Here is an 11633-nt window from a genome sequence, read left to right as displayed (position 1 = left end):
GATGTCTCCTTTCATTCCTGATATTGGTCATTTGTGTCTTCTCTCTCTTTTTCATGGTTATCCTGGCTAAAGTCTTATCAAATATATTCATCTTTTCAAAGAAGTAGATTTAGGTTTCATTGATTTACTCTATTGTTTTCAGTTTTGTTGATATCTGCTCTAATATTTATTTTCTTTTTCTACTTGATTTGGATCTAATGTGCTCCTCTTTCTCTAGTTTTGTAAGGTGAAAGCTTAGGTTGTTGATTCTGGCAAAAGGGATAGGAAGAAATTTTGGACTCCTGTCTTACCCAGGACTGTAAAACTTACTAATTTTTATTAGTATAAGTTTAAAATATTTAATACTTTTTTTTTTTTTTTTTGCTTTTAGAGCTGCACCCATGGCACATGGAATTTCCCAGGTCAAATCAGAGCCACAGCTGCCGGCCTACACCACAGCCACAGCAATGCAGGATCTGAGCCATGTCTGTGACCTACACCCCAACTCACAGCCATGCTGGGTCCCCTGACCCACTGAGCAAGGCCAGGGATTGAACCCACATCCTCATGGATACTAGTCAGATTCGTTTCTACTGCGCTACAACAGAAACTCCCTAATACACTTTGACATACATAATATGCATAATTATTGCTAGTTATCTTAGCCTTAGTGTCCACAAAAGAGAGCGTGATACAAGAGTTTCTGAGTTGTTCATTTGGCAAGTGGGTCTAGTGAGTCAGAATGAGGAAAACATGTGGTAAAACAAGGAAGGAGGAGAAGTCAAACAAGGATGTCATGAAATTGTACATCACTACAGGCAACTGGTGCTTGATCCTATGGGTCAAGAGTTGATATCCATTTTTGTGAGGATGAGTAACTGCCACCTCTAAGATAGAATAGGTACAGTGCATTTAATGAGGAATGATGTAGCTGGATGAGACCCTTGAAGGAAAGTGCAGAATTGAGGGTCCAAGCATCAGAAGTTGCTCTTGGGGAGTTATACCTTCAGAAGTGGAAATAGCATAATTACCCCTGGCAAGAGAGAACAAGTGCTGTTGAACTCAAGCTTAGGCTTCATCCCTGCCACCATGATAATTCATGGATTCATTGTGCCAGAAGTAAGATAAGTGAGGCGAGAAACTGTTTGACAGCCACAGCATGAGTCATCAGATCCACTTGGTTGTTAAATGCCTTCTCTACAGTCAGTTCCTTGGCTGGCCATGAATATGAGGCACAGAGACACATATGCTTTATTTCCATTTTTATGGTCCTATCCACATGGGTCTTATCCAAACTTTTATATCTTCAATTTCCAATCATCATTCTTCTGAGACCATGACATACTGGACAAATCATTCTCCACAGTCCAGAAGACCACCTAAAGCTACTATTTCCTCCATACAAAGTGAAGGACCAGGTGTAATGCTCATAGTTCTGCCAAGCAGAGGTTTTTCCCTTTAACATTATTCTTTAGAACTACTCCAACTGAAGATGAAATGTGGTGGCAGTCCACTTACAGCTATCATCAGTGTTTATGCTAATACCTCTGTGTACCAGGTTTAATGATTTCCTCTTCCAGTAGTTGGTCATAGATCACCCCCATCCCATGATGGGCATCACTGTAACAATGGACAAAACACGGGGATTTGTGCAAAATGCTGATTTATTTGTGCTTTCTCAGGCTGGATCCTGGAGAATTTCTATAATAGGGTGGGTTGCTATTGAGCCTTCCAGAGCTTATCATTTGGTGAATCTTATAATGTACAGTTTATGGTGGACAGCTCCTGTCATATAGTCACATGCTACCTCTCAGTTAGGCATGCCATATATACTGACCTCAATAGCACATAAATAGTTTTTTCTTTCTTGGCCTTAGCTGTGGCATATGGAAGTTCCCAGGACAATGATCAAATCTGGGCTGCAACTCCAACTTGCCCCACAGCTGCAGCAACACTGGATTCTTAACCCACTGCCACCATAACAAGAAATAGCATATAAGGAGCTATTTTTTTTTAATGGCCAGTAGTTTATTGGCATAGGAGTTATGGATTTTGCTCAGAACCCCAGGATTCTGTGTTGCAACTCCCATATAATGGCTTAGAATGACTTACATAGCGCATCCTTATTCACCATAGATACTGTAAACATTATCAGATATGCTGGGTCATATGCTTGACTAGCAGAATATCTTGCACTGCAGATCTGAAAACTTGGTGTGGGACCACCGTTTTCCACTGCAGCTGACAACATATGTTAGCAAGACCATGACTTGCTAAGTCTCTTGTTTTTCCTTTTATGCTGCACTTGAAGCATATAGAAGTTCCCAGGACAGGGATCAAACCAAAGCTGCAGCTGCAACCTACGCCACAGTTGTGGTAATGCTGAGTCTTTTACCTACTGCGCTGGGCTGGAAATCAAACCCAGGGCTCCACAGAGACAGCACTGGATCTTAAACTGCTGTGCCACAGCAGGAACTCCTCATGCTTTTATTTTTGTACAAGAGAAATAATATGCCAGTCAACTGTCCATACATTTAGCCCTAGAATATTATCTATAAAGCAGTGGCTCAGATTTATGTCAAACTAGTATGACACCATCTGACCTCTGATGTGTGCTTCTCATTATGGTAATGACACCCAACTTACTCCTGAGGTTTTGTGCTGTCACCTGGGCCCTGACATTCTAGAATCCTATCATCTCTATTGCAACATAGTGTACTTCCAATCATGCCTTGCAGAGGAGAACCAACGTTGAGTTTTTAAAAAATGTGAAGTGTTCTGCCTTACCAACACAGTTCTTATTACAGTAGTGTATTCTCTGCCATCTCAGGGAAAACAGGTTAGATATAAGTCCTTAGACCTTTTTTTTTTTTTTTTTTTTTTTTTGCTTTTTACGGCTGCCCCCGAGGCATATGGAAATATGGAAGTTCCCAGGCTAGGGGTCAAGAGCTGCAGCTGCAGTCTACGCCACAGCTACAGCAACTTGGGCTCCGAGCCATGTCTGTGACCTACACCACAGCTCATGGCAACACTCAGGGTTCGAACCTGCCTCCTCAGGGATACTAGTCAGGTTCATTACCACTGAGCCACGATGGGAAGTCCAAGAGATAAGTCCTCTTGTATCATGCAATAAATCATTTCTAATACATTCACTCCCTTTGACTTTCTCACCAATTCCTCAGTACTCTGGTAAGGAAGTTCTTATATCTCCATCTCATTTAATGTAGCCTGTTGTCTAAGCTTAAAGATGCCACCCAAGCAGCAGATGAAGGCAGATCCAGGGCAATGAACCCTGAGTCATAGATGTGTGCTCTCAAGTAAGTCCTCAAAATCCATTCTAACATATATTATCCCAGTTCATACATGTACATATTAGCCAGTTCCTATAATTCTTTATGGATCTTCCACCTAAACAAAAACTGTATTTTGGAAGGATTTTTTTTTTGGCTGCCCCCTTGGCATATGGAGTTCCTGGGCCTGGGATCAGACCCAAGCTGCACTCATGACCTGTGTTGCAGCTGTGGCAACGCTGGATCCTTAACCCACCTTGTGGGGTGGGAGATTGAACCTGAGGCCCAGTGCTCCAGAGATGCTGCCAATCCCATTGCACATCAGTGGGTCCTTGCAGAGACTGTATTTTGTTCCTTGTGCTGTGATAATACCTTATCCTTGCCAAGAGTTGGAAGCAATAAAAAATATGTGGTGGATGTTAAGACAATGTCTTTTGAGGTAGCTGTCTTAGATGAGGCTACTGCCTTATTTCTAGGGACAGGGAGGCTGGTTTCCAATAGTAAGGGTTAGGGGGCTGTTTTTGCTGGCTGAGGGTTCAGGGGATCATAGGTATTCAAGATTCTCATACCCATACTTAGAGTTCTATTCTTTCCTTATTAGGATACATATTGATATAGAGATCTATAAATGTTGTGAATGCAGTTTCTATGCAGCTCTGCACCCTCACATTAGAATCTGGGCCTGATTTTCAGCAATCAGCCTTTGGACTGGATGAGATGAGGGTCTTTTTTATCCAATGGGTTAGGGTGAATCACAGGCTGTGCATTCTCATCAGACACACAAGCCTGGTTACAGATTCATTTTTTTTTTTTTGGTCTTTTTTGCTATTTCTTTGGGCTGCTCCTGCGGCATATGGAGGTTCCCAGGCTAGGGGTCGAATTGGAGCTGCAGCCCCCGGCCTATGCCAGGGCCACAGCAACGCGGGATCCGAGCCGCGTCTGCAAACTACACCGAAGCTCATGGCAACGCTGGATCGTTAACCCACTGAGCGAGGCCAGGGATCGAACCCACAACCTCATGGTTCCTAGTCGGATTCGTTAACCACTGCGCCACGACGGGAACTCCTGGTTACAGATTCAGATAAGGGTGATCTTAGAGCCTCCCCTTACAACCATTCAGCCTGAAAGGGATCTTAGAATCCACACTGGAAGCCAAACTCATCTATTTCCACACGCCAAATGGCAACTCACTCAAAGAGGAGAATAAATGCATGTTTGAGGCACACCTCCCTTACTTCAGTATGTGCCACAATATAAATGACATTCCAGGAGGAATTAGGTGTCCTTCCTTTACCCTAAACCAGAATCCTAGGAACTCACAAATGTGCTTTCTCCGCCACCCCTTCTGCACTGAGCCCACACCATTGTAGGTGTGGTTTTCAAATACAGGTAGTTGGTCCATGAGGTTAAGAAAAACTGTTATGATGAAGTGCATCCTAGTCATTTTAGAAATTAAAGCTTGTCAGCTGGCTGACCTTAAATCTGGCACCTTAAATCCCCAGAGCAGAGCTTTAAACCAAACTTGGTTTGCTCTCTTGACTTGCAATTGTATGAATAAATGAATGAATAAATAAAGTAGTATAGAAAATACCAGAACCAAGAGATAGACATAGCTCTACTGAGAAAACTGAAGGTGGGTAATATATTAGAATCAAAGGAACACAATCCTGTAGAGGAAATACAGTGTTTCCCCAGGGTATAAGGACTGCATATCGTGTGGTGATGGTTTGTTGTCAAATGATCCTCAGGATCATGATGACCATGAGGAAAGTATGTGGACTGATACAGGTTGTACGCCTGAGGAGTCTTGGTCTTTTTCAGGCAGGAAGTTTCTGTGGACTCTGAAGCTTATAAAATTGTGAAGATTTCTTTTAAAATAACACAAAATCAATCATGAAAGTGAATATTTATTTAGAATGATAAGATAATGTATAACAAGCATTAAAATGATGACAACTACAATAAGTAAAAATTCCAAACAAATCACATATATGTGTATATATATACACACATATATATGTGTATATATATACATACACCACTTATGTAGATGCACAATCTGAAGTATGATGAAGTGAATATCCAAGGTGTAATATATAATAGTTTTACTGAAAATCAAAACATAGGACTTCTGCAAATTTTACATAAACACGTGGCCATATGAACACGTAACAAAAGCCCAAGAGTGGCAGTTGTCTCATTCGACAGGTTCATGTTAAGCCTTTAGCATTTATTTTAACATCGAGATTTTAAAATAAAATAGCTCTCATATCTATTCTCATTACAGTTTTGTTTCAAGTTAGAATAAACAGTCCATTGGCTTCACACTTCAACTTGCAATAGTGTAAACAAGTCTTGTTTCAAAGTAGAATAAACAGTTCAATGGCTTCAGACTTTAACTTGCAATTGTGTAGTTTTAAACATATTGGGATAATTGTCATATCTAGCCAAATAAAGACTTTTTCTGTGACCCATTTCCAAATTCACAGATTCTGGTCCATCTACTCTTTGCAGTAGTCTGGAATGATTTACCAGTTAGAATTTATATTATTAGAAGCAACTGGAACTACTGTATGAATAAGCCAAATGTTAAATTTGCTTAGTTTTAAACAAGTGACTATATATTTGGAGATACAATACTCAGAACAAAGTGCTTGCATTTTCTACAGTTTATATTAAGCTAGATGGGCTCTTAAGCAGTCAGTTTGGATTCATACATCTAGAGTAGCCAGACCATGAATACAATGATTCTAGCTGCCTTCTACATGTGGTCAGAAGGCTATATTAAGATACAGCCACTGTTAGTTATGAAGACAGCCAAATGCCTGTTTTAAGAAACCATTCAGCTATTGAGTAAAAGACACTGCCATAAATGGAATTTCAGGGAAGTGTAGGCTGCCAAAATTATTTTCTGCATGTTAAGATGTTCTTCATACACACATAGGCCGCATGCAGATAATATATTTACTTTATTTTTGAATTCCAGATTATTTTCTTGCAAAAGTAATTGCAGTTAGTTATAATATATAGCAAAGCATCTCTATCTTTGGTTCTATATCTCAGCGATATTTTTTCCAAAAATAAATTAGCATGGCAGAAAAAATAATTCAGCTATCTTACGAGAAAACCCAATATCTTATAAAAATTAAGCAAAAATATATAATTGATGCCTCTGAACTCTTTTCTAATTATCTTGCTTAGTATCTAATCCAGTGCAACTTTAATATTAAAATGATTGTGCACACTGTATTTAACTATACAGCATAGACACAAAAATGTCAAAAAACAAAATAGTGCTTTCCCTTATAAAACATTTAGGAATTACGCATTCTAAAAATGTATGGGAAAGTAGAATTGCTGAAATATGTTAATAAATTGACTTCAAAGAAGCGTAAGAAAAGGGAAGTGAAGATGTAGCAATTCTCACAGATCCTTGAGATCGCAAAAAACAAAACAAAACAAAACAAAACAAAAAACCAGTGAACACATCACCAAATGTCTCCCATTTCTGGAAAATATTTATTAGAGAGAATCACTCAAGAGATTTTTTTTTCTTAAATCAGTATCTATGGAAGCTCCCTGTTATGGTTTGGACTCTTAGAAGATTTAACGAGCCTCATTTGTTAATGGTTTCCGTCTCTTTTCGAATATGATTTTTGCATCAAATAATTCTCTTTCTCTGTATCCTAGAGATGGCCCTTTTAGATACTTTGCTTCCGCTGCCTTGTAATCTAACCCATCAACAGCAGAAATTGAACAAATGATTGCTTCTGGCAGAAGAACTTCGAGGATAAATTTAATTTTATCATCTCTGATCAGAGTCAGCATTTTTTCATCTATTTGTTTATAGATTTCTTGCAAATATTTCACCACCTCATCCAACTGATCTTCATCCTCAAAGTATGTTTCAATACAGGGCGTGAACCTATTTGCATTCAAAAATGATTTAAGCCACCTGGACCCTTTTGTGCCTTTTAAAATGGCTAAAAGATGGCTCTCTGTTCCCTTTGCATTCACAATGAAGTCCACCAGGTTCTTGTTGGCTCGGTCCCGAGCAGACTTCATTCGATCTGGAAGAATTTTCTGGAAGGACATTTTCTTGGTTTGGGAAGTCACAACCATTGATTCCGTAGGATTTTCATTTTGCAACTTTGGAAATAAGTTCCTGAAGGTATCCTGCTTGATTACTTTTCTAAGTGGATAACTGATGTCAGCAGCATAATACTCAAGGAAAGAGCCTGCAAAAGAACCACAACCTATTCTAACTCTGTAGTCACAAATCAGCGAGATGCACCAGTCAATACTTTCACTGTATTCCTCCCTGGCCTGATCCACTAGTGCTTGTTTCTCTTTGCAATCAAATTTCTTTAATCTTCTAAAAGGCACCCTAATGCCTCTCTTTTCAGGATTCATATTTGCCTCAACAAAAAGCACACTTGCCTTTCTCTCTTTGCGCCTGATGCTTTTTACCACTGCTGGCCAAAATGGATATTTTTGATATTTAAACCAGACGATCATTCCTGTTTCAAACGAACGTGGCTCATAATGAAAAAGGAAACGTGGAAGTTCTTCATCTTCCTCGTTGTCATCTAATATGGAAGCATCAATGGAACTTACATGCACTGACTTGTCAGAAGCTTGACGTTCTTCCCCAAGATCCTCAAAATCCAGTCTCTGAAGATTTCTTTCATTATTCCCAAGAAGGAGTGAATAATCCATGGCACGGCTGGAGGCACTCAGTGAAACCTGACATTCCCATGAAGAAGGTCGAGCGCAAGCACCCGTCTCTGATTCCACGGTAGGTTGATTCTGGCTGGTACCTGAGCATGGATTCGAGGGACCCTCTCCAGGATCTTCAATATTCTCTGTGAAGGTAGAGCATTCAGAGGAAATAGCCGGGGCTTCTGGGCAGATGTCCTCTGCCTCTTCTTTCAAAGCTTTGGGCACAGTGAAGTAATCCAATGGCAAAGGTGGACTGAACTTTTCTTCTTTAACACATACATCCTCCTCTTTGATGGTAGAATGCAATGGCATGACTGCAGAGATGTCAATCTTTTTCTTGCTTTCCTTTTCCTCTTCATCTTCTGAAAGTGATGGGAAAGTCTGGCACCAGCTGAAGTCTTGTGATGACTTGGTTTCCATTTCACTTGGAATAGCATCAATGATTGCACGCACCTGTGATTTATCATCACTCAGGGAATCATCACTCTCTGACGATACTAACAGGGATGGTGGATTTTCATTTTCTTCAAGACACTTTGGTAAGTCTCCTTCGTGCTTCCGATACTTTTTATGAGGGGGCGAATCTGAAAGCTTTTGTAGTGCATTTTGAGACAGTGTAGGGTTCTCTTCTTCATCTGAACTGCTAGCTTGAATCAGATTTGTTCTCTCATTCAGAATATCCAGTGCTGCTTTTAGTGCCCTTCCATAGGCTGTTTCCTCTCTAGGTGGGTCACTGGCCTCTGACTCTGCTGCTAGTGAGGAGACAATAGCTTCAACTTGAGATTTATTTAGGATCTTTGTTTCTGTGCTTTCCACTTTAATTTTTTCATCTAGTAAGAGTATTTGAACTTCGAGGGAAAATGTCTTTTTTCTCTTACTGTTTGATGAGGCCTCAGATCTGGACAAAACTTTTGCTGGCCACAACTGATCTTGCCAGTTGCATAGGACGTACTCGGCTTCCATTGCGCTTTAGATTTGTGTGCCAAGAGGATATTATCAGAGATTGAGGTGTCCAGCTATTCCTGTCACTACTGAGGCAGTTCCTACCCCAGACAATACTTTTTACCAATGTCTCTTGTAGAACTACAAAGAACTACAGAGGCTTCACGACCCGTGTGGCCTGTTCTCCTTCAGCTGAATTTCCCAAGGGTGCCAGAACACGTTGTTTGAATGGGACACTGTGAAAGATACTGAAATAGTGAAAAGGAAAAGAAGAAGTGTCAGCGAAATAAAATTATTTTGCCAAAGAAGGTGGGCAATTGCAAATAGAGAAGAGATAGAAAAAAGGACAATATCCAGTGGGGCATCAGATGGAGGAGAAAAATGCAGCATAATGTAAAGTGGAGGATAAGAACTGGAAAAATGTTTTTTCATAATACGTCAAATTGAAGACTTTCCCTCATTATTGCACATGATTATTAATGAGTGACAGTATGTGTGCATGATGGCAAAGATAGGAGAAGTTGTGGTGGTGGGTCGGGAACTCTATGTTATTAGATACTTTTGTATCTCTACAAAAGTAGGTATTTTGTGCCTCTAATGTTATACCTATGGCAGTGGGACTCTAAACTCAGCACGTCTCAGAAACATCTGGAGAAATTGTTAAAACTAGATTTCTAGACCCTATCTTGAGAATTTTTTTCAGAAGGCCTAGACAGCATCCAATGTTTTATACTTCTAATACATTATCAACTGATGTTGAGGCTACTTGTCCAAGAACTCTCTGAAAGCACTGTTCTAGCTGAACACACAGCTTTATAATTTTTAAGCTCTAAATGCTTCCCTGTCCACCCAAAGAAGGCAGAGAAGGATAACAGGGGCTGTATGTCCTGAACCCAGACCACAACACAATGACCTTATTAATAGCATACACTTAGAAGGTAGAGATTCAGAATGGCTGCTAGGTTCACATATTGGGTAGGATAATTATCAAGGATTTCTTGAGAGTTAGGTGGCTGGCTAGGGCCTTAGGTAGACAGCTGAATAGTCTCTTGTATGAATTCTTCATGGTGGTTTAACACATAAGATTCTTTCCCCAAAGTAGAAGCTACTGCTTTTAATTACAAAGTGTCACGGCTATGGAACAGGGAGCAAAATGAATTATACCTCAAATTTTCAACCTAATATGATTGTAATATGAAATGTAGTTTTTAATTAAAAATGCCAAGGCTATGGAGAAAGAAGCAAAATAAATTACACCCCACGTTGCCAACATGTTTTCAATGTGAAATATTTTGTGAAATGAAAAGAGCCCTACCCATGTCACATGGATCAGGAGGGGTCTGGCCCTGTGATCCGGTTGTCTTGATTCTCATTCCAAAAGGAGACAGGGAATCAAACAAATTAAATGGATAAGGCATAAAGAAATTTCTCTACCAAAACCTGAGCAGGCATGTCATTCTGAAACACAGGAATGAAATGAAATCTCATCTGTGATGTAGATATTTATTGTCGTCCTTGTTCCTATTATTTTAAATTCTCTCTGTGTGATAGTTATGAAATTTGCTTCACACTTAAATCATCTTTTTCAGGAAATGTGTGAGGTAAGGTCAAGTGAAAAGGGAAGTAACAACTGCCTTGTGTCTACAATAAGCCAGATTATAGATTTTGTTTGAATCCTCGAATCAATCATCATGTAATTTTTCCTCCTTTACATACATATTTTTAAACAGAATTTAATTACACTTTACATCGTGTCTCACAGTCCACTAATACAAAATACCTTTCATTGCTTTATTAACCTACTTCATAAAAATGGTTGCCTGGATAAAATTTAGGAAACCTGGCACACGCCATCTTGTGACCAGAATCGGAAATGCAGCCTCCGCAAAGCTTTACGCAGAGCCTCTCAATCACTATCAGATTTTTCTTATGAGAGAAAGATAGGAAGCACATTTAGCCACTCAGGAGCCTTCCCAGGCTGCTAGAACTTTCTAGCAGGGTTTGGTTGCGTAGAATGATAAGAGGATCATAATGTATTGAACTCACTGTTTCTAGCTGTAAAACATCCAGAAGATTATTAAAAATTGAGAAAATGCAGAAAGGTATGTACAAAGCTAAGGAAAATTCTATGTACAAATAATCACTCTGAATATTTTCTATCTTTCCAGAAGTTTTTACATGTATAGATAAATGCATGTCATTTCAAAACAACAGGTATCAATTAAGAGCATAGTTTGAACATCATCCTATATAAGTGTTTTCCACATGATTTTTGAATTACATGAAATGAGGTTTTCCCCACATTTGCACCATTTTATCTCAGTATTTTCCTTGATGATGTAAAACAAGTAAATGAGTAAGTATATATCAATATTTTAAAAAGACAGAGCAGTAAAGCTAGTCCTATCTCTCCAACTACACAAATAATCTTGTTAAAAATGTGGCCGATATGTTTTCCCAGATTTGGTTGCATGAATTATATCATATATATGTTTTACTAACACACATATTTATTTTTAAGTGAGTTTATATGGCAAATGCCATCCTACAATTTGATTTTTTCACTTTATTTCTTGGCCATTTCAAATCACTACATATAGAGGTTCATGCTTCTATTTTCCAGATACATAGTATTCCACTGTATGGATGCACCACCTCACATAATATTTAAAAAATCGCTAATAGAAATAAACCAAATTC

General features: G+C 39.2%; 1 protein-coding gene across 32 annotated transcripts in view; it reads right to left on the bottom strand.

Moving 5' to 3' along the window:
* The window catches only part of MUM1L1 (MUM1 like 1), a 29315-nt gene continuing 22838 nt past the window's right edge, over positions 5157–11633 (bottom strand). For 29 of the 32 annotated variants that reach the window (XM_021079726.1, XM_021079710.1, XM_021079711.1 and 26 more), the window contains one exon: positions 5157–9181. In XM_021079726.1, coding sequence (XP_020935385.1) covers positions 6876–8954 — 2079 coding nt within the window. In that variant the 5' untranslated portion in view covers positions 8955–9181 and the 3' untranslated portion in view covers positions 5157–6875. The remainder of the gene's footprint in view (positions 9182–11633) is intronic. The other 3 variants (XM_021079729.1, XM_021079727.1, XM_005673802.3) reach the window with 1 other exon arrangement.

The sequence above is a fragment of the Sus scrofa genome, chromosome X, assembly GCF_000003025.6.
Source record: "Sus scrofa isolate TJ Tabasco breed Duroc chromosome X, Sscrofa11.1, whole genome shotgun sequence".
NCBI lineage: Eukaryota > Metazoa > Chordata > Mammalia > Artiodactyla > Suidae > Sus > Sus scrofa.
The sequence above is the reverse complement of the archived record's forward strand: the minus strand, read 5'-3'. Positions and strand labels throughout refer to the sequence as shown.